At 40.9% G+C, this 23,838-nt stretch overlaps 2 protein-coding genes across 4 annotated transcripts; one reads left to right on the forward strand and one right to left on the reverse strand.

Moving 5' to 3' along the window:
- Positions 1–676: 676 nt before the first annotated feature.
- Positions 677–11,197, forward strand: LOC131251747 (uncharacterized). Of its 3 annotated transcripts, XM_058252674.1 has the most exons (5): positions 677–955; positions 5,540–6,470; positions 6,939–7,034; positions 8,542–8,678; positions 10,852–11,197. In XM_058252674.1, exons 1-5 carry the CDS (start codon positions 735–737, stop codon positions 11,027–11,029), a joined length of 1,563 nt encoding a protein of 520 aa, XP_058108657.1. In that variant the 5' UTR covers positions 677–734; the 3' UTR covers positions 11,030–11,197. The 3 variants fall into 3 exon arrangements, with proteins under 3 accessions (XP_058108657.1, XP_058108659.1, XP_058108660.1); XM_058252676.1 differs by lacking the exon at positions 6,939–7,034; XM_058252677.1 differs by lacking the exon at positions 8,542–8,678 and having other exon boundaries at positions 10,852–11,016.
- Positions 11,198–12,596: 1,399 nt separating this feature from the next.
- LOC131251748 (uncharacterized) lies at positions 12,597–21,969 on the reverse strand. The gene is made up of 3 exons (XM_058252678.1): positions 21,778–21,969; positions 14,430–14,551; positions 12,597–13,094 (listed from the first exon to the last, which is right to left on the reverse strand). Exons 1-3 carry the CDS (start codon positions 21,908–21,910, stop codon positions 12,771–12,773), a joined length of 579 nt encoding a protein of 192 aa, XP_058108661.1. The 5' UTR covers positions 21,911–21,969; the 3' UTR covers positions 12,597–12,770.
- Positions 21,970–23,838: the final 1,869 nt, after the last annotated feature.

Genomic DNA, 23,838 nt, shown 5'->3' on the forward strand with positions numbered 1-23,838 from the left:
TTATCTTTAAAAACTTATGGACGGAGTGGATATTTAACACGTACATCAAGATGGCCCCACGGTCAGTGAAACACCCGCTAAAGTATTTCCCGGGTAACACCTAATCCGCCCCGCGGAATCCTCTGCCAACACCTGTTTAACAAAACAGCTCCGTAAAACACTCAAAACAGCTGCGTAAAACACCCAAGCTTTTGAGACCCACTATCTTGTATATGTAAAATCCACTCCGTCCATCAGGTTCAATCCTCAACTCTAGTATCTGGGCCAAACAATCAGCTAGATTAAAAACTCAAGTAAACCATACTGAGGGAAAAATAAGGATAGGATACCAACCACAGGTTTGTTTGTAGGGCCACCGTGATATGTATCTTTCATCAAACCTGATCATCACGTGTACATCATCAGGTTGAAATAAAAATACAAAAATCATCCTGATCCAAATATTAAGCCGGTCAAACCATAGGAGCTTGGATATTCTAAGAGAATTTTTATATTGTTCCATTGGTGTGGATCATTGGATATCTTTTATGGGCTAATATTTTTCATGTAGAGTTAAAATTTGTTTTTTTATCTGATGGACGGATTGGATTTACATATAAGACATGGTGGGCTCGAAATGTAGGGTGCCTTACGAAGCAGCTGTTTTATAAAACAGGTGCTGCTGTCCGTTCCCGTTTTCTCTCCACAATAAACCTCAGTCGTCCCTTCTCTGTGTCTCGCTAAAAAAACATAAAATGGCATTGCTCGATTCCGTCCATCATCTCCTCCTTCTCTCCATCATCTCCGTGTCTTGCTTCTCTCCCAATCCCACACGCGCGTCCGTGCACGAGTACGCAAGTGCGAAGTTCACGAGCAAGGGAAATGCTTTCGTCCTCCACGGCGGCAGCGAAGGCCTCTACGCCTCCTCCCTTCTTCCCTTCTCCACCAGCAATCTCTCCTCCTCCTCTTATATACGGTACTCTCGGTGTATATTCCTTGCTTCCCTTTTTCTTTTGCAGTGTTGGAGTATCGTAATATCTCTGGAAAATGATCAAACTGCAAACGTCTTCACCACAATTGTGGTGCAAACGAGTTGTGTGGGCCCTACCTTGATGTGTTTTTAATGAAATCCACTCCATCCATCATGCCTGGCCTCCCATGTTTGGCCATGAGGGAGAAAATCATGATGGCCAATGACCCAGGTGGGCCATACCGTGGGTAACGCTTTAGAGGGCACGTACTCCCTCTCCCAAATGTTCCTGCTGTGTGGCCCACCTGAGTAACTGATTGACCTGAGTTTTGGGCCCACGTCCAATTGAGGGATGGCATGCGTGATGAGCAGAGTGGATGTCATGAATATATCTCGGTGGGTCCCACAGCGCTCGTTTGCACTGTAGTTATAGTGAAAACTTTTTTTAATATCATGACCCGAGAGCTCTATGAGGTTGGATCCGCTACAAAGCTCTGTAAGTTAAGATTAGCGTAGAACCATCTGTGTGGGGCCCACCATGATGTATGCATGGCATCCAATCCGTTCATCATGTGCGCCCCGTCAGTTTCACGTAAGTTTCGTGAAAATCAGTCAGATCCGAAGCTCAAATCGGCCACACCACGGGGAGCGGTTGGGATGGAGATTGCCAGCGTTAAAAACTTTCCGAATTGTGTATGGGGCCACTGTTCTTTTTGTTCCCAACCGATCCATCCAGATGATCGTGTGGCTTACCTGTGTTTTAGATTGGCATGATTTTTGGATGCCAGGGACTGCATGAGGGGTGGCACGTGATGGACGGATTGGATGTCATGCATAGATTACGGTGGGTCCTACACATTGTTTTGTAGGTTAGAGCTTTGGAGTCGATCCAGCTCTGTTTTTATGTAACTTTTCTGGTGCATCACGTTGAGGTCCAGTTGCATGGGCAGCTTGGACATGTGATCTGGGCCGTTCATCTGGTTGGCACAGCAGTGGATTGACAACTCTACAGACATTGAGTCCGCCGGTAGAATCAGGTCGCTTGGCTGGAAATGTTCCTGGGAGTTGTGTATTTCAGTGCTGTTTGTGCCGATCATCAGATGCTGCAGCTATCATGGGCCCATGAGCACGGCTGAGGGAAAGGGAAAACGTCTTTTTTTATTTATGTTGGTCATGGAGATCTGAGACAATGGTTGGATCCAACGGCTCAGATCATGCTGTTGGATGCATTTACTCAATCTAGTCCATCCGAATTGCTGGCTACATTGTGGATGAAGCATTGCTGAAAAATCACACTGACGGATGAGCCTAACATCTGAAAAGCAAGCATTTCTACATTTAATTTGGACCATCAACCAATTTGGCCACTGAACAAATGGATAGAATCCTCTGACCAGTGTGCCCCATTTGAAGTGGGATTCCTCATTTGGACAGTCTGGATTGAGTGCACACGTACAGTATGTAAATGAAAGATGGCCTGGATGGTTGGGCCCGTAAGATCTGACAGTCTACATGATCTTAGAACCTTCACACAAAGCCAAAGATGGACAATGTTCGTCCAGTTGTCTGCAGAACCACTACGGGAGCAGAGAGTATTTTCTCACCTTTCTAATTGTACAATTAAGATGGCCCCCGAATCATATGATCAATGGCTTAGATCGTTGAAAGGCGGGCCCGGTGGAGAAGTATTTCTCTTCTTTCTCTCCAGAATACTCTCGTGAATTTGGATGAGGTAGGGTTTATCCCATCTCACCTGATTTCTTTCCCTCTCCCCAATCCATCTATGATTGTATTCAATTTTGAATTTACAATTAATTTTTGAAATCTCAAGAAAAAAATGGAAGGACAAATTTGGAGGGAAACTCTTGTGGGATCCAGGGATCCATCCACAAGTGGATCCCACAGGTCAATCCAACAGTAAATGCAACGCATGTAAATTCTTGAAAGTGAAAAACAGTACAGAAATCTATGACCTTTGGCTACCATGGATGTTTTGGAATTGGACTCCGTCTTCATATCTTGGAATGAAAAAATTGAAATTCATATGTTGATTTTTCTGTAAAACTGATTTCACCCATTCAGTGATTGCACTGCCCTTTTGAAGTGGGCCATGTGCGTCTTAGCAGAAATTATGGAAATGGATGCTTTCATTAATGCTTTACTTGAATGCATCGGCTTTCTAATTGGAATGGAATTTGAACAAAGACTCTTCTTAATGAACTATGCAAAAAATCCAACTTAGGAAATCATAGTCACCAGGAAACTCATTTCCCCTTGCAAATTCCAACTTTTATTGCTTCCCATTTCTCGCATTCGTTCAAACTTCTAGCTAAATACAACTGATGTACACATCCAATTCTTGCATTGTTTCCCGTATCTGTTTAACATTCTGGTAACTTTCCCAATATAACTTTGTTTACCTACTTATAAGATAAATAAATACTCCAGTGCTCTCAACTCACTTTAAGTTGTGGTGCTCCTAGTTGCATTTGTGTACTTGGACTGTCCAATCCATTTATCTAGATTGTTCATTAGGTCCACCACACATTTCATGGGCAACCATGCAAGCATCACATCAATCTGACAAATATCAATCACTCGATTGATGGTCTTTTATCTGGATAGTCAAGATCATTTACACAAAAACATATGATCAATGGTCTTTTATGTGGATGGTCAAGATCATTTACTCAAAAATAGGTCCAACAATTTTTATTTTTTTTGAAAGGTGAAAATTTATTTAGGAAATAGAAAAACAAAACAAGGGAAAACAAGCCGAAGCGCAAAGAAACGAAAAGAAAAGAAAAAACAACAAGAGACCTAAAAACTAGAAAAAACCTCCGATCCTCTCTTATTGCGGAAGCAACGGTCATTTCTTTCAGCCCAGATGGCCCAAAGAATGGTAAGAAGAGCTACTCGTCATTTTCTCCTTCCTAGCTTTCCCCCATCCTCAGCATGCCAAGCTAAAAGAAGATCTTCTAATGAGTCATGCGTGTGGCATGACCTAGTGGACCGATGCGAAGGAGAAGAGCTCATTCCATATTCCGGTCGAAAATGTGCAGTGAATGAGAAGATGGTCAACAGATTCAGACTGCTTGTAACAAAAGAGGCACATGTTCGGCAGAATCATCCACCGAAGATTGTCGATAGTGAGAATTCTGTTTCTCCTCGCCAACCATCGGAAAGCCGCTACTTTAAGGGGAGTTCCGTACTTCCGAATCTCCTTGGTGGAAGAGCTTTTGCCAAAAACTCCATCCTCCACAAGATGACCCATCTATTGTTTAGACACCTCCATGGATCGAGTATGATTTCTAAAAATTCTCTTTTGTTAGGCAATCATAACCATTCCGTGTATTGGAGAAAGGATGGCTATATAAAATAAGGCCAAATCAAGCATGGATTGGATCATCCAATCAGCGCGATTTTTGCATGATAGCTTGGGAAATATGTTCTGGATTTAATGGACAATTCAGGTCGATTGCTTGGGCTGTGTAACTGAACTTGGGCAACTAAGAGCGCTACAACTTAATAGTTCTTTGAGAGAACTGGAGCATTTCTCTATAAGATATATCTCATAACTGGGAACTTCAAATGGTTTTGGAAGGTATAGAGTATAGACTATATAGACTATATACTAGTGGGTGTTTGGGGTGAATTTCTGTATTGGTTTTTAGTGATGAAAACAAGGAAAAACAAGAAAAGCAGTTGACTGCGTTTCATTAACTGAATCATGTAATTCATACAGGAATGGGCCCTGTAAGAGTTTATGTCACTTGCGGAAAATGAAATTTTGTTTAGTTTTTTATTGCAGACATGGCGTATGTATGATGAGAACTATTCATTCATCATAAATTCTTTCAAGTGCACCATAGATTCACATTACACTAATGGGACAATCCTAACCTGGTAGTCTTACCTTAAAAAAAAAAAAAAAAATCCTAATGTGGTGCAAGATGTCATACAAAAAATTATTGACCAGATTTTAGCTAAAAATGGTTAGAATTGCATATAACCCCTTCTTTCTATCCATGACCAATTTGTGGTTTTCCCTGTGAATGAATGGTTCAAATCCGTATACACTTCCCTCACATAAATGTTATTAGTTTGTAAAAGCATAAGATCTAGACATGTGGATCCAGACACAAGATGGAATATAAAGTTTTTTTTTTTTTTGGGTTGTTGTTCTAATAGCCATTTCAACACTGGGGCTGCAATTTGGGTTTGGGTCAACTCGAACCTGACTGACCCAACCCGAGTCTGGATCGGGTTGAAAAACGCTAGCTTGATTTGAATTCGGGTTGGGTTCAGTTGAGCAAATTCAGGTTGGGAATAATCACATGTATTTGAGTTGGGTTAGATAAGAGTATAGAGGACTTGGGGTTGGGCACCTCAGTTTGGAATCCAGGTCGGGTTGGATTGGGCTTGGGTTGACCCTCAACCTGACCCAATCGGCCCAAGTTGCACTCCTAGTTGACACATCTAACATGTTTGTTCAATTTTTCTTTTTCTTGGATGTGGAGATTGCTTGTTACATCAGCATACATTCTCCCTTTCTTCCTTCTGACATTGTTCCCATTTCTCTGAAATCAGTTTTGAAAAGATTACATTCAAAAGGACAAAGGAAGCTGCCGAATCTAATAAAGAAACCAACTCTGGGTTGGTTCAAGCCATCATTTTCGAGGTCGAAGATCGAGAGATGATTGGCGGTTCGGCCTACGGCGGTCAAAGGGCTGTTTGCTGCACACGGGATTTGGCCAAATTGGGTGCTTGTACGCAAGGAGAAGTAATCTACCGTCCCTCTACTACGAATCCTCAATGGCCACAAGTATTTGGTGTCTCTTTCAAGGGAGATGATGTTGTCGCTACTTTGGAATCGAAATATATACAGATCACAAAGACGGGGATGTATAACCTGTATTTCGTTTATTGCGATCCAAAACTCAAAGGGCTGGTTATAGAGGGGAAGACTATATGGAAAAATCCAACTGGCTATCTGCCCGGAAGGATGGCCCCGCTAATGAATTTTTACGGGTTCATGTCCCTTGCTTTCGTGGTCCTTGCAGTCTTCTGGTTCTCTCAGTACGCCCGGTTTTGGAGAGAGGTTCTTCAACTACAGAACTGCATAACTCTGGTGATTGCATTGGGTATGTTCGAAACGGCATTGTGGTATTTCGAGTATGCTCAATTCAATAAAACTGGAGAGCGGCTGATTGGGATTACTATATGGGCAGTGACCTTTGGTAATGTTAAACGGACAGTTTCGCGCATGATCATCCTATTGGTTTCGATGGGATATGGCGTTGTGAGGCCTACGTTGGGTGGTCTCACTTCGAAGGTGATTATGCTCGGAACTACATTCTTTCTGGCATCAGAGGTGCTTGAAATGGTCGAGAATGTCGGCACGATTGATGATGTTTCAGGAAAGGCTAGTTTGTTCTTGGTTCTTCCAGTAGCAGTCCTTGATACATTCTTCATTCTTTGGATATTCACTTCCCTCTCCAAAACACTGGAGAAGCTCCAGGTATTCATCCATCTATGCTTTTGTCCTTTTTAAAGAAAAAAAGTGGTTTATCCCTCTGTAGTCTAACCTTGTACTTGTTTTCCCAAAAATAAAATCTAGTCCATACAGCATGTGGACCCCAGTATTGGAGGAGGTGGATGGGTTAGAAAACTTCATCCAAGTTTGTCAGAGCCATTTGTTTTGCAAACTGGGCCCCACCTGAGCGGTGGATCAACCTGATTCTTGGGCTAGGGCATCACTGTAGTGGTGCTGGTCTGATGGATCAATTGGTTCCCGGAATTGTCATGCCATGCTGCCAAATTTGTGGCGCGTGCACGAACGTTATTGCACGTGCATGTAGGTTTAGCGAAGCTCTTTTCCATATTTACACCCATGCATACACATGTATGGATGCTACAACTTAATGCCTGAAATTTCCAATAGAAACTAGTCGATAACCTATCCATTTTTGGATGTGATTGGTGACAGGCAAGAAGAATGGTGGCCAAGTTAGACATTTACAGGAAATTCACGAATGCTTTGGCTGTGGCTATTATTGTATCAGCAGCTTGCATTGGTTATGAGGTAATTTTTAATTTGCATCTAACATGGGGGTAAAAGTCAGTACCCTTCCTTTTTTTCTTTTTCTTTTTTTATATGATACTCAGCAGAGAGTGATGGATGATACACAGGCACTTATAAATTGCATAAGAGAAAATCTTTGATACTATGGCAGAGTGTGATGGATGATAGGGCAGCACTTAGAAATTGCAAATTTGGCATATGAGTAATTCAAATTCAACTGTCCAAATTATGGGTCCCAACTCCCAATTTTGATGTATCATGAGCCAAAAAGTGAGATTATTTGATTACAGAACTATGGTTATTGGTGGACATTTGTTTGGTGATTAAAAATGAAAAATATCCAATGCCACCATTTCTACAAACAATTGTCCACAAATTAGAGGTTAGGATTATTCAACCAATCTTGTTCTGGGACTGTGACTTAGAGATTGTGGGTTCCACAATTTGGTCAGTTTTTATTTGGTTACTGTATATGCCACATGCACAAGTTCTGAGTGCCTGTGTATCAAGCGTCATATGCTGCTAGAGTGTAAAATAACTCCCCCCACAATAATGGCTTTTTGCAGTTCTCCAAATTTTGGTGAGGGACTGCTGTCAAATTACTTCAATTTATGTACTGTCATACTTTCCATCAATGTTTTAAAACCGAGACAGGACAGTTCTGTCCAACCAGTCAGTCTTGTGTTGACCCATTCCAGCCTGGCAATCTCCTTAAACTAAGGGTCTGTTTGTTTCACCAATTACCCCGGTAATGTAAATGAAACCTGTCGTGATTATGATTTTACCACTGCCAAACCAAACATGGGAGTTGTTGGTCGAATGTAGACGTATTTATCAGACAAGAAATTTGTAATCATTGCACTTTCTCATGGCATTACTATGGAAATCTCGAATCCAAACAGCAACATTAGTATATTTTGACGATGATTTGAAATTAAAATAATATAAAAATGCCATCATTACAGTTTTTCTGTCGATAAACCAAAAACGGGAATTGACAGTCAAATTCAGATATTCTCACGAGAAAAGGTAAAGTAATTCATAATCATTGCACATTTCCTTTACATTACCATGGTAATGGGTGAAACAAACAAGCCCTAAGATCATTAAAATATAAGAATTTACACCAAAAAAGTTGTAACATTGGTGGTCTTGGCATATGGTTTATAAATAGAAGTCATTTCAAATGTTAGCAAAGTATTTGTATAGACTAGGTTTGAAATCGGTCTGTTATGTAACATTTCCACCACCGGCACCACTACATATTGCCCCATATCATCCTGTTTCGGCTGTCTTGGACCTAAACGGGCCCGATAAACCTATATCATTCATGGGCGATAGTTGTATGTATTGGTTGATACTTGCCGGTTTTGGACAATACTTTAAACCATAGGATAGACATCAACATGTTTGGTTTTCCGAGCACACACAAAAGTGCGATGCGAGCAGACACGCCTTGTCCAAGTTGAGTAGCATGCAACTAAGTGCCCATTTTTCTTCCATGCAGCTCTACTTCAAGTCAAATGACGTGTACAATGAGCGGTGGCGGATTGCCTGGATCATCCCGGCCTTCTGGCAAGTGCTATCCTTTTCTCTTCTTTGCGTCCTCTGCGCACTTTGGGCTCCCTCTCAAAATTCAATGAGGTGAGTCCCTAACCCGATGTGTTCTTTGTTTCTTTTCCTTGTTCTTTTACTCTAATTACTTAGATTTGAAAATGGATTAGGCTACTGCTGGCTATGTTGGGCCATGAGAAAATATTTCGTGAGTTTCGGAATAACTACTTGTAGTGGAATTTCCAAAAATCGTGAAATGATACGTGTGGATCACGAAATAGCTGTTTCTTTCCAATACTGCACAAAACATCCCCATTTCATGATTTCTTAAAAGGATGCGCTCCAGTGGTACCAGGCAGATGTGGGGCCCCAACTCATCCATAAGATGTGTCACCTCAGTAAACCCACTGATGATCAGTGTAGGGGGGCCCACCTTGTCGTGTATCTATATTCAAGGCTGTTTAGACCCTTTATCCATTCCCATTTAAGTGTCAGTCAAGATTCAGGCCGTTTTGTGACATGCCCCATGAAATTCAAGGGTGGACGTTCCCCATGAATAAATAACATGGTCCTCACATCTGTCCAGCACACCCCTTTTTGGAAATTCTACCCAAAGTAAAAAATTCAAAAATCATAAACTATTTTTCTCCCCTCCTGAGATGGGCATAAGCCACGTGCCCTGCCTTAACTTGCTTCCTTGACCATTGAACTTTCACAATAGTTGATATAACTCGACTGACATTTCTTAATTCGAGCGAGCCAGGGCTAAAACCCGAATTGAAATGCCTACCTTTCTGAATAACAAGATCCAAGATACTGAATTTTAAAACGTGCAGTTTCTATTTAGTAGATATGACATTGTGTGGGAATTGACCCATGACCAAGTGCATGTATGCCATACATGGTTAAAATACCCAAGCACTCAGATTGACTCACTCACACACACACACATAGTGAAATGCTCCCCTACAAACCATAGCGAAGGGGAACTACATGTGCATCAAATATCAAACTTAGTTTTTTAGCCTCTCAAGACTCCTCACTTATCTCTTAGATTGTCCAAAAGAGAGCCTCACAAACTCTTTTACTACACAACTCAACTTTCTCTCTCCTAATCCCTCACACTCCCTTTTAACCACTCCACGCAGCTCTCTCTCTCTTATTTTCATGAGCTTGAATCATGTATAATTTGTGGGGTACCACATAGTATATGTAAAATCCACATTGTCCCTTAGGTTCTATCCATGTCTGTGCAACTACCAACATTTTGGATGGGAAATAAACATTACAATGGGCTCTAGGAAGTTTTTAATTACGAGCATTAAATTGCCACCATTACCTGTGGCATGGTCCACCTAGATTTGTATCTAGTTCATTTTTTTCAGAAAATGCCCTAAAAAGAGCCGACAAAATGAATAAACAGAGCGGATATATAACAAATACATTAAGGTGGGCCCCACGGTAATGGCCTGACCCAACCGAGCGTTTCAACAGCGCATGTGGGGATCCATTGGTCTGGCATTTTGAAAACCCACGACAGCACATGGAAGATGATTGCTTGGTGTGCACGTCACCAAGTTCTGTGGGCTCTACTGTGATGCATGTGCTATATCCGCACAATTCATCCATTTTGCAAGATCATTGTAGGGCATGGACTAAAAAAAAATGAGGCAGATCCAAAGATCAAGTGGACCTCACCATAGAAGGTAGTCTAGTTTGAATTCCTACCATTGAAATCTTCTTGGGGTCACAGAAGTTTTGGATCAAGCTGACATTTGTTTTCTCCCTAATGACCTTTTGATCACGTTGGATTGAAAATAGACATTGAGGTGGGCATTAGGAAGGTTTCAACGGTGGTCGTCATTGCCCCCTCTGCTTTCTGTGTTATGGTCCACTTGAGCCTTGGATCCACCACATTTTTGGGTTCATGGCCAAAAATGATCTCACCAAATGAATGAACGGTTTGGATATAAAATATACATCATGGTGGGGCCACAGAACTTGGTGACGTCAACCACCAAAGTGAGCTTCCTGCATGTAGAAACTGTATATAGTTAAGTCACTTATCATTTGAATCCAAGGGAAAACAATGCCTAAACAAGGTTACATATCGTAAATTTTATTAGAATTCCATCCATCATGATACATCATCCTATATTTTTGTATTACAATTGAATATATCTTTCAAAATCATAATAGAAGTAAACAACTGTATGGAAATCAGAGCATTTAAATTTCATTTATTCTTCTTTGGATTCATCAGATACGCCTACTCAGATGACACAAGTGAAGAAATTGATGAGGACACTCTCACACTGATGAAACCAATGCCGTCGCCTTCAAAGGAAGTATGGAATGCTTCTGCTCTCGTGGATATCAGAACCTCACTAGACACTGGCGTCTCTTTTAGTGGGGATCCTGAAGAAGACAAGAGGGAGTAAGCTGATCTCTCTGCCTGCATTGTTGTTTTTTAACAGGAGCTGTAGGATGGATTGACTTGGTGTCTGATCCTTGAATGGATGCATCTGATGCTTCCCTGATTGATATGGTCCACTGTTGTAGAGATCCGGCCATGGGATGATACATATACAGAGAGGATGCTATATGCACTTGTATACTTCTTTTTTTCTTTTTCTTTTTTTTTTTGCTTGTATGGTTTTTAGTGGAAAAGCATAGGTAGTGAACAACCATTAAATGTTTGTTTTGGCCCATTAATAAAGAGCATATGAATGATTCATTTGAGTAAATCAGAAAATGGAGGGTGGAGAGAGAGCTTCTATATAGCAGTCCCGCCCTGACCTTGCCCACTAAATGAGTGGCGCATGTTGAAAGTCTGCGCAGAAGAGTGGGCCCTCAAGATCTGATGGTCTACACGATATGAAACCTCCACAAAGCCAAGGATGAATGGTCCAGATCTAGTGATACACCGAACCCATTAGAGATTATCTGGTCTTCATTTAAAGTTGAATTTGTAATTCAACTTCAAATTATTTGAAATAAAGAAAAATGATTAACAATAAGAGGCTAAACCTCGTGGGACCCACCCGCTAGTGATTGCCCACAAGTGGGCCCACCGTCATATGTCCAAAACATGCACACATTTGTCATATCATCCAAATTACGGTCCCGCTACAAACTGGTTGTAACCCAAAAGCCACGTTTATGGACGATCCTAACCCTCTGATCAATGGATTTATACTCATTAAATGTGAGTTTAAGTGTCATGATTCACAAAAGCCAGGGCCAGGTAGGGATTTGCAAAATAAAAAAGAAATGGCCCAGGGCCATCAGGATACTCTTATAGTGCTGATAGTTGCACTATGGCACTTGGACGGTCCAATCAATCTATCTCGATTACCCATCAGGTCCCTGCATTCCACAAGCTAGCTACCATGCAGATATCGAGCTAACCATCAGATCGATAACCTACCTATAAAATGAATGGTTAAGATCTGACACACGTGAGAATCTTCAAGTGACTGTAGAACACATGTACAGGATACGGGCCATTCAATGGTGGGCCCTACTAAAGATGAACCATAGCCTAAATTTAGATCAATATATGATATTTGGACTGTTAAGGCTAAATAGGCAGGCTTTAGGCTAACATAGATGGGCTATGACAGGATCCTATCCTTATTGGGGGCCAACCTTCCAATATGGACCGTCCTTTACTGGGCCCACTGGGACGAACCAGATTATAACCCGTCCATGGTAATCAATGTACAGTGGACGGGACACAACTTCAGTTCCAAGAGCACCTCTCAAATCCCTCATTTTCCTTTCCTCTGTGAAAGAAAGAGGAGACATACAATGTCCAATCCAACAAACTACATGTGGGGCCCACCAAACATTCTTCAGCTGATGGTCCTAACCACCCAATAAATTCCTTGTTATAGTGAAACCATTTAGTCACAATCCTCCATTTGCAGCATACCAATCAGATGGCTAGGATCATGAGGTAGATACCCCACCAATCGCAATTCAGAGGGACGCCCAAACGCAACCAATCCTAATATTTTTGACATAGGATTAAGATGATCATTAGTCATAACAGCCACTCAAACAAGCAAACTTCAAAAAGAAATTCCAACAACCTTAAAAAAATTTATTTGGTAAATCATCAAAGACAACAATCCCATGTGAAAATCCCCACCATTAAAGGCTCGACGGTGGATCTGATCAGTCAGCAAAAGTGAGGTAACTGATGAAAGGCTCGGCATGGGGTGCAAAAGCAAGGACATTGGCACGAGAGGCCAGCTCAAAGTCCTGGAATTGGAAGGCAGGCGCGCATGTACACCCGACCAGAGAGTACTGGCTCTCAGCATCCCTCGCTGGAGCTTTTACGAGTGAAGTCCCATCAGGGGAATAGGATTCGACATCCCCCGTCGGAAACGATCCAAACCACACGTTCGGTGGCACTGTGTACTGGGGGCGCTGACCGGCTTCTAGATCAGTACCCAGGAGAGTCAGCTTAATCTTCCCATCTTCGCTGAGCTCAAACACCTGATTCATGCTCCCAAAATAGAAAAATCAGATATTCGTGATGTATGGAAGAAAATTGCTGTTTCATAATGTGGTCTAGAGAAATGGCAACATGGTTAGACATGAAAACATGTATGATGATCAGGATGGTTGACCTAGTAGACCATCATGCAGATGGGCCACAACCCAAATTTTGTGGCAATTGAACGATCCCAGTCGTTCGAGTAGATGGACAATAGCCACAAAATTTCGTGGTGAGTTGGAATCCTAGTCATCTGATTGTCTATTGTTGCTCATTTTCACTCGACTTTTGGATTGTTATCCATTTGCGGCCCACCGATCAGGTCGATACCATAGTCAATAGCACGGTCAACTTATTTATGGTCTATGGCCCATCGACGTGATGACTCACCAGATCAACGGTCCTGACTACCACCACACAGACGTTGCATGGAACTCAATGAAGATTTTGTCCTGTGTCCCATGCACATGACCAATGTATGGTCACTTATTTTATGGACTATGGCTGTATGGCCCATCCATTTGATGACCCACCAGATCAACACCCATGATTACCACCTACATGCCATGTGTATGCTGGAGATGCTTTGATTGGCACTCATGGAACTCTATGAAGCAGGCGCATCACTCTCCAAACCAGTCACCCTGCAAACTTCGCCAGCCAAAAATTGCTTTGATTGGACTATCCTAACCATCTAAAAAATGGACCATTTTCTCACTGAATGGGAGCTACATTTTTTTTCCCTTTTGTCTGTTGGTGTTCATTTATATGCTACCAATTAAAGGGCAAGCATTGTGATTTTTGGACCATGGACCACGGCCCATTCACTATTGGAAAATACTAAATGAATGGTTTGGATATCATCCACATATACCAAAATGTCATGAAAATATATACTAGGCATTCCTAGAATATCTAGAGGAAAGATCATATACAACCATAGCGTGCTAAGTTCTCACGCTCCTCAATTAACACCAACCCCCCCCCCCCCCCCAAACGAAGCTTCACATGCATAGACATCCTGGGTGTCCAAAAGCTGGGCCTCACATGAAGACCACCCAATGCAAAAATCATGCTAGTCCACTCATCAGGCAGGCCACACAATAAGAGTGAATGAAGGTCGACAATCTGACCCAACGTATAGGTCTGACCCACCTGATGTTTGGTTTGGCCTGATTTGCATGCTAGGTGATCTTCATGGCGGGACCCAGCTTTTGCACAGTTCGAATGTCCTGTGAATGTGACATGTTGGAGAAGGTGAAGCTTGCTAACTTAAAATGCTGTGGGTTGTCAATGATCATTTCTTGCTACTATGAAGGGAGGAGTTCCCATACCGTCAGTGGTTCTCCCATGTAAAAATGCCAGGTTTCAGCACATGGGATGCGATGAAGGTGCGAGACACTCCCTGATGGAAGAAGGAAGTAGATAGATGTGCTGATGGGGCGGTCCACCTTATCTGCAGAAGCTTCAATTAGAGGGTACAATGAAAGGAGAAAAGGAAAAAATAAAAAATAAAAGGATTCACAAAGCATTGTTTCAGAAAACCAAATTGGAATGTAAAATTCTTTAGAGAACTCGCATCAAATCAATTCATAAATTGTTTTTTTTTTTTTCTTTCTTTCTTTTGGGTGTGTTTGGTTGCACCAAATATCATGATATTTGATGCAACCAAATGCACATCTTTCATATCTTTTAAAAAATAAGAAACATTTAGATTCTGAGAGGGCGAGAAAAGCCCAAAACAGTAATAAGCATGGCATATTACCCAATTTACTCATTAACACTCCCCCCTGTTGGAACCAGGTACTGATTCCTATATCAAAAAAGTGTCTGCTCCTATTCCTATTTCTTACCCATCTGTAAACTGAATGAGCTGACTTCCTGAGTTGCTCTTGTAGTCAAGCTCCATAGACTAAACTTGGTGCTCGGTTCTTCATCTCAACCGACAAAGAACTCACAAGTCACGTTCCCATGTGACCATGTGAAATAGACATTCCATCAGGAGAGTTGACTACTCCACTGATCAATCCAAAGCCAAGGTCGGGATGATGTAACACATAACAATAACACAAACGAGAGTAGGGTGAACGGAACTGAATGTGAAACATGGAATGAACTTCATCCTCATCCCCATTGTTGCGGTTGCAAAACAACTCCAGAAGGACTTGTAGAGCAGACGGGGAGTCACTTCCAACAGCAAAACTGGTACAAGATGAAAGAAAATGAAGCAAAATCCTACAATGAAAAACCCTAAAAAAGAGGGGTAAAACCACAGGACTTAGTCCAGCAACAAATCCACTATAATCGTAATGGAAATATAATTATCAAGAGAATGCCTTCTCTATAATCGTAATGGAAATATAATCATCAAGAGAACGCCTTCTCTTGGATCCCCAACTACATCACACAACCAACCTTCAAGAGAGAGCACCCTCTCTTAGATCACCCCAAAATACGCCACAAGCATCAACAGAGAAGAAAGATGTTTCTTATCAAACAAGCTTGTAGAGAATAAAAAACACTAACCAAACCCTTGGAGACGATTACCGACCAATCTGGAAATTGTGGATGGAGACCTCACTATCCCAAAGATGAATCTTCTCTTGAAATGGACAAGAGGCTTGAATTGTGGCTGTAGAAAGAGCATAACTCTTCTTCCTCACAAAACCCCATTTTTCTCCAAGAGAGCAAAAGAGAACCCCAAATAGTTGTTGTGTATTTTTCTCACTCTCAAAAGCCTTCTTCTTCTTTTTCTCTTATCTTAAACAAAAGGGCTAACCAAAGATCACCAGAATGCCCTTCACTTGGGCTCACACATGGGACACCTCCACATGGAGAGGGAATACCCAACAGAAGCATCAGACAGGTTGGAGTTACTACTTTCTTGGGACTCAGCACATGCAATGTGACAATGGGGAACACGTGCACGAAATCCAGACCGTCATTAATCAGACAAGCCCCAATGCATGTCTCATGGTCCAATGATCAGCCCAGACCAGTCCTCAGGTGGACCACACATATGTCAAATTTGGACCACTGGATCGTCCATTTCGAGTAGATGCTTGGCCTTAATGAGGATCATACTGGCCTGATTTTTGGGTCACAAGACCATATATGGTGGGGCTCACCTGATGAATAACACAGATATCAAACCCACACCCATCCCTGATGGAGGCGGATGGAAAGAAGATTGGATAAAAACCAATTCCTAGTGAAGTTGTGGCCATGAGAGAGAGAGAGAGAGAGAGGAACAAGCTGAGGGCACAAGCTCTCCTTTCAAACTACTACTAGCTACAAAATCAAGCCTAATCCAGAATCAAATGAATTCCCCTCCAACATCATGATGAAAATCACCGATATGGTTTTTCTCCTTCTCAAAAGAAGACGGGATTGAATCCATGACTTCAGTGTTGGCCTCTTAGCAGCCTGCGTGACATATCTTGAAACACCCGGCATCTTAGAATACTTCCATAACATGCAACTATATCAGCTCGTCTTCATGCCGGTGTTCAGAAACTTGATAGAACACTAGATACTATCTGGGTCGACTTACCTCATTGAGTCTCGGGTTGAGCTAAACTGGTAGATTGGTTTTAAATACCAGAAAGGAACTTGATGGAGTAATGTAGACTGATAAAGCAACTGTATTGAGCATTACCAAGATGTGGGTTCAAATGAAAATTGATGAAAATATTCATCTATCAATTAGACTGAGAAACTATCCCACGATTGTTTCTGATCTCATCATAAAGGACACAAATTGGAATATCCCTACCATTCAATCTATCTGGAATCAATCAACAATGCAGAAAATCATGACCATCTAGATAAGGAAAACATTGAAGATTTAATCAGAAAATTCTCAACGAACAGGGAATTCACTGTGATGAAAACCGAGTATTTAACCACGAAGGTTTCAACTTGAGGCCTGTTTGGATGCAACTTTCAAAAGAGGTTTTCCCGCAAAAGCAATCCAATGGGTTTTTGGCAAGTGGGTTTTTTTTGGCGTCGATTTCGACAAGTGGCAGGATAAAATGGGGTTTGCAAAAGTGCATCCAAATGCACATCACGAGAAGAGGTTTGGCTCAAAACGTCACCTAGGCGTCAAAAGCCCCTTTTGAGAGTGCATCAAAACAGGGCCTTGAACAAGGTTTGGAGTCTTCTTCAATTTCAATGTTCTGAATTTCCAATTTCATCACCAGTCTTTGACAGATGAGAAGACCCATGGCCTCTGCCACCACAACCATAGAGACATTGAGGTGCTTCCTAAATGCTGCAATACAGGCTTCCAAGCTATTTGTGACTAAATCTCCTATTCTGTGATGATTGTTTGAGACATCGACTGAGCCGTCAAAATTCAATTTGAATCAACCCATATTTGGGGGTTGCCATATCACTAGGGCCAAACATTGTCTAGGGGAAATTACATTCACTCGGCCACAATCCTTAAGGGTGTTGATTTCTGAAATGGAAAGCGCCAGTTTTGGGGAGAGAGTATTGCAGAATTCCTCTACTCAATGAGTTAAATTTTTTAATTTTTATATATTTTGGGATGGCTGGGAACAAACATTATTAAATATTCTAATATTTCACTCAATCCAAATTTCCTAGATGACAAAAGTGAAGATAGCCTGCCAGATTGTTTTTGCATGACCTCAGAAAGTACAACTGGTATTCCAGGCTTGAAACGCTGCTTTACAATCAGGAGAGGATGGGATGTTATTTTTTAAGATGGTTTTGAAGAAATTCAAGATATGTTGAGAATAAGAGAAGGAAAAAACAACTGATGTATTGACTCAATCTCCCCAGTGAACAAGACAGGTTGCCGGTATCAATGGAATCAATCTGTTTAGATTGGATCTGGTGTGAGTGAATCGAATTTTTGGAGCACAAGGCAGTTTCCATACTCTATTCCAGTGAAGCTTTCAGTGTGGTTGTGACTTCTGGCTAGGAAATATGCTGACTTAATTGTAAATGCAGCATCCGGGTAATGTTTCCAGATCAATTGGTCCTTGCAAGATGAAGCATTTAATGAGATTTTTAGAATGTCTGTGCTGTTGAGTGGTTCCATATTGGAAATGATCTTGTTTGCATTCCACACGCCAATATCTGTTAATAATGAGCTAACCATCCTAATTTAATCCTTTTGACTGGTTGTGGCTGTTTCATTGATTTCCTCCCCAAGGATGCATCAGGACACTAGTTCTCTCCATGTGTCAATAATAGTCTCATCTCCTATGATCCACAACGAACGTTGGTTGATCCAGTTTTTCTGATTAACTATATTTTTCCAAGTCGACGATGAATTTGAAGATGCACTGCTATCCCCCCAAGATTTGTCTGCCACGTATCTACTTCTAATGATCTTGACTAGTATTTAAATATCGATATATCAGTTGATACTATCGATATCAAATGTGGCCAATATGGTATACAGAGGGAGTAATTAAATTCCCCTATATATCACACAAAATAGCACAACGTATCGCCGATATTTCGATACATTGTGAGATTTTGCCAAAAACCTTAATAAAATTCCCTCATATTGTTGTCATGCAATACATTGTGATATGTATCGACGATACATTCCCTCACTGGAAATTTGCAAAAAAAAAAAAATAATAATAATAATAATAAATAAATCCATAAAAGTCCATTTTATCCCAAATTTGTTTGGGAAAAATTATTTTCATACTTGTATTGTATGATTTATGATGAACTAATTTTGGATATAAATGCATCACTTCTGTCAAACAACACATAGTTTAGAACCCTATACAAAAGAAACTTGTTGTGCATAATATTTGTGTGTGATCTTTTAAGTTCTAGGTGTATAATCATGTCTCTTTCAATGTATCTTGAAGTTTTATTGAAAAATTCCACCATTTCCCAATGTTTCCTTCAAACAGCGATACATTCCCTGATACATGCAATATTTTCCATCCAATACTTATACGTTTTCCTATGCCAAGGGTGCGACATGTGCATTGATACTGATATTTAAATCTCTAATCTTGAGCCATATGTTGTTTGGCTGATTCCTGATTCTTCATCCGAATTTCATAATAAAAGCAATGATCATTGTTCACGTATTGCCTCCCCCCCCCCCCCCCAAAAAAAAAATAAAAAAATAAAAAATAAAAAAATTGCAGGGAAGACATATGCTCTCCCAATCAAAGAGGTATTCAAGGAAGTTCCTTCCATTATTGTCCCATAAGAAATTCCTTTTGAGTTTTTCAATGTCCTTGATAGTTTTCGCAAGGATTTTGAAAACCAAGAACAAATGATTCGGCATCCCAGCTATAGGTGAATTTATGAGGGTAAACCATGGATAAGAAATTTTTTTTTTCTTTCCAACTCTTCATCCTTTCGTTCAAACAATCTATTAGAGGTTGGAGGTCAGTTGTTTTCGGATTCTTTCCTAGAATAGGGACACCAAGGTAAGAGAGTGGGGCGCTGGTACGAAATGAGGTTTTTGGTTTCTCAATTATTGTTTTTTGGAGAAATAGATGTATGACCTGTTAGTGTTTATCTTTAGCCCCGCCTCATTGTAGAATTGATCAATTACTTTCCAAAAGGTCTCACACGTGGTTGGGTTGGTTTTACCAAAGAGGAGGATGCCATCTACAAAAAAGAAGTGAAATTTTGGGTCTACCTCTTGCCATGTTTACTGGAAGAATCTTCTTCTCATTTTATTTTATTTTTTGCTTTGGAAATGTTAGTGGATAGTACATTAGCGCATATAATGAAAAAGAAAGGAAAAAGCGGGTCACCTATTTCTCTTGGCCCGAATGAATCCCATGGGGGTGCCATTAACTAAGATTGAGTATGGCGGGATTATGACATTCCATAATCAAATTTGTCCATTTTTCATTCAATCCAATCTTCTTGAGAACACTTGTGAGAAAATTCCATCAATTCTATCATATGCTTTATCAATGTCAATCTTGAGGCAGATATAGCCAGATTTTCCAATTTTTTATTCATAATATGGAATATTTCCTAGGCAATTCAGGTATTGACTTGGATTTGTCTTCCGTGAAGATCCATACTGATCGGAATCCATCGATTATGATGACGAATATTGTTAAAAAAGGAGAAGCATGAGCTTTGTAGAAGCTTGGCTGGTATGTGTGCCAGGTGAGTATCTATCTTCAGTTTGGTTCCCTCCTCATGTGTCAAGAGAGGGAGATTGTTGGGATTTCCCTCCCCATGTGGAGGTGTCCCACGTGTGAGCCCAAGTGAAGGGCATTCTAATCATTTTCGTTTAGCCATTTTGTTTAAGATGGGGGGGGAAGAAAAAATAGACAAGAACTACTTGAAATTCTCTTTTGCTCTCTTGGAGAAAAATGGAGTTTTGTGATGAAGAAGAGCTAGCCTCTCTCTACAATCCTGATTCAAGCCTCTTGTCCATTTCAAGAGAAGATTCATCTCCGGGATAGTGAGGTCTCCATCCACAATTTTCGGATTGGTCGGTAATCGTCTCTGTGGGTTTGGTTGATGTTTTTGCTTCTCTGTAAGTTTGTTTGATAAGAAACTCATTTCTTCCTTGTTGATGCTTACATTTCACATGTTGCATGGTGCATTTTTGGGGTGATCCAAGAGAGGGTGCCTTCTCTTGAAGGTTGTTGTGTGTAGTTGGGGATCTAAGAGAAGGCGTTCTCTTGATGATTGCATTTCCATTATGATTATAGTGGATTTGTTGTTGGACTAGGTCCCATGGTTTTTCCCTCATTTTGGGGGGTTTCTACGTTAAAAATCTTAGTGCCTCTCTTGCCTTCTACACATTCGATAATATGCTTGTTTGGGTTGGAATTGCTTAACCTTCATTAAATCTCTCCATATAGTAAATCTCATTGATTTACACAGTTGGGAAAGGGGCTGTTTTCCCTACATTTCATTGACAATATTCAATAATGATTGAAAAAATGGTCCTTTATGATACTAGCTCTATTTATAGTGTTTACAATGATAACTGCTTCTTTGCTTCGTGCACGAACACCATCGACATGCATCTCTTCCACTTCTCCACTCAGGAAACAGTCGCATGACTGCTCCCACATTCTGCCACGTATCAAACTTTTGGACTGTGTACCTGTTTCTGTTTTGCCAAATGCACCAGAGTACAATTTTTTAATATTAGCAGATTTACTGACTTCGAATCCAACGGTTCATCAGTTGATCAAGGTTGACTTCTAATTCGGTTGGCCCATTAAATTTTAGCATTGACAGTTACCAAGAATTTAAACTTGAAAAGTAGCAAAATACCTCAAAGATAAGAATTTCAGTGTGCTCATCTGATAATAGTGATATTGGGACCATTTTCAATGCACAGTCAACCACTCCAATTCAATGGTCCACTGCAATCATACATGGGCCCACTTGGGCCCTGCACATAAATACTAAGGCGGGTGAAAAATTAGTATTGGATCATATCTTCCGAGTCCCAACAATAAATTCAAGAAGAGAAAAGGTGAAAATTATCCAAACCCAAATGAGAAAACTACATGAATATTAAAAGAAGCCAACGAAAACCGAAAAAGAAACATAGAAGCCCAAGATCAAGATACACAAGGATCACAATCTAATCTAATTTTTTTCTACAATCCATTAGAAGAGATGTTTATGATTGTGAATTCATATTGAAAAGAAATGAGATTTGGGGGGATAGAATTTACTTACAATGGGATGGAAGTTGAGATTTGGAGAGAGTGATTGAGGAATCTCTGAAAGTTTCAGAGTAGAAACCTCCTTCAGGATGAGGCTGCAGATTCAACACAGCTGCAATCTCAGAAGCTTTTTTCAAACTACCCATCTCTCTCTCTCTCTCTCTCTCTCTCTGAAAATGCAAAATGCAATGTTCAACGTGGGGAAGGTGAAGAAGGTGAGTTATTTGATATACTCTTGCGGAGTATGAAGCTTGATATGCAGGCACTCAGAAATTGTACACGTGGCATTTCATTAACTTAGAACCGTTCAAATTGCCAAACTGACTGTTTTTAGGTCACGGTCTCAAAATCAGATGCGTTGAACAATCCTAACCTCTGATTCGTTGTCACTTATTTATTGAAGTAGGACCATTGGATTGTATTAAAGGTCCACCAATCTGATACTTAAGTATTCAAATAAGCTTAGTGCTTTTCTTCATGATATATCTAAAGTGGAACCTATAGTTTGAACAGTTTAGTTTGAGTTACTTGGATGCCATGTCTGCAATTTTTAAGTGCTTGTGTATCATCCACCACACTCTATCAGAGTATCAAAGCCTTTTGCAGTGAAGAAGCGGAGGTATTTCCGTTATTTTGCCTCCAAAACGGTCCTCTTATGCTTCTCAGTTTCTGCTTGGGTAGGTGGGCTGAAGACGCGGATCGCCTGCGAAATCCCTTTTCAGCAGCTTCCTGCGACGGTAAGCTGGGTGGGGCCCACCGTGATGTTGTGAGGAATTCAACCGTCCATCTGTTTTGAAAGATCATTTTAAGACATGGGACAAAAAATGACAGAGATCCAAAACTCAAGTGAGCCGTACGACAGAGGAATGAACTTCCACCGTTGAAATATTCTTGGGAACAAAGAAGTTTTGGATCAAGCTTTTTTTTTTTTTTTTTTTTTTATTGTATTTTCAGTTCATCCCATAGGAATGACCTTATGAACGGTATGGATGGCATATAAACACCACGGTGCACCCCATGGAGATTTCAACGGTAAGGATTTACCTACCCACCTTTTCGTGTCGTGAGGCCCACTTGAATTTTGGATTTTCGTCATTTTGAGGTCCATATCCTAATATGATCTGGAAAAACGGATGGACCGGGTGGATTTCTCGTAAACATCACGGTGGACCCCACCTAGCTTCCCGTTGCAGGAAGTTCTGTAGTAGGGAATCCGTGTCCGTGGGCGAGTGCACTTTTTTTTACTAGCCTCTCACACGCGCCAACGTGGCAGATCTGTTTTAGATCCAAGCCGTTCATCATCGCGCCCACCGTTTAGATCGAGTGGATCAAATTTTAGGCGAGTCTGCTCATCTGGTGGACATCACTTGTACGATGGATGATAGCCGTTTGTCGTTGGATGGTAACCGTGTACCCGACCTGATGATCAAAACAGCCTGGGTTTATGATCTTCCTGGCTAGGTCATCGGACATGCGGCCTGGATCTTTTATACATGTATTAAATTGGCAGGTATAAGAGGAGGAGTACTAGAAAACGTAGACTCGCATTAATGCAAGGGATAGAGAATTTAATTTTAACAGTGGGGAGCGAAGAAGCGGAATTTTTTTATTTTTATGTTTTTTGGGTTAGCTTGTTAGTACTCACACGTGTCAGTACACACACTCCATGTTAGCCGCGAAGAAGCGGATTCATCACATCATGTTAGGCCATGCCAATGTCAAAGGCCTGTATATATCTCACAAGTGAGATCCAATTCAGTGTCCCAGTTAAAGCTAAGGCCTATCATATTTGCATGAACAACCTTTTTACCAATTACATGTGTGGATATGCATTTCAATGTAAGGTGGAATACTTAGTATTGCATATCTATGGTAGGGGTCATTTGGATGGATTGATTCATGCGTATGCAGAGTCCATGTCCATGGATCTTTACATCCTGGAAATGGACATCTATGTCCGTTGGGAGTTTGTCTTTGGATGAGTGGATAGGAAGTTCCCTTGTGGGCCCCACTTCATATGGGTTTTGCTTCACAAGCCACCTGCATCACATGGGCCACCCATCTCGAGTGTGCC

This window comes from Magnolia sinica, chromosome 7 (genome assembly GCF_029962835.1).
Source record: "Magnolia sinica isolate HGM2019 chromosome 7, MsV1, whole genome shotgun sequence".
NCBI lineage: Eukaryota > Viridiplantae > Streptophyta > Magnoliopsida > Magnoliales > Magnoliaceae > Magnolia > Magnolia sinica.

Bases quoted from the DNA above. Each gene is read 5' to 3' on its own strand.
- LOC131251747 (XM_058252674.1), top strand. From the start codon at position 735: ATGGCATTGCTCGATTCCGTCCATCATCTCCTCCTTCTCTCCATCATC. The intron at 956-5,539 runs GTACTCTCGGTG...CTCTGAAATCAG, and splicing joins TCCTCCTCCTCTTATATACG to TTTTGAAAAGATTACATTCA. The intron at 7,035-8,541 runs GTAATTTTTAAT...TCTTCCATGCAG, and splicing joins CAGCTTGCATTGGTTATGAG to CTCTACTTCAAGTCAAATGA.
- LOC131251748 (XM_058252678.1), bottom strand. From the start codon at position 21,910: ATGGGTAGTTTGAAAAAAGCTTCTGAGATTGCAGCTGTGTTGAATCTG. The intron at 14,552-21,777 runs GTAAGTAAATTC...AAGCTTCTGCAG, and splicing joins ATCTCAACTTCCATCCCATT to ATAAGGTGGACCGCCCCATC. The intron at 13,095-14,429 runs GTATGGGAACTC...AGCATGAATCAG, and splicing joins ACATGGGAGAACCACTGACG to GTGTTTGAGCTCAGCGAAGA.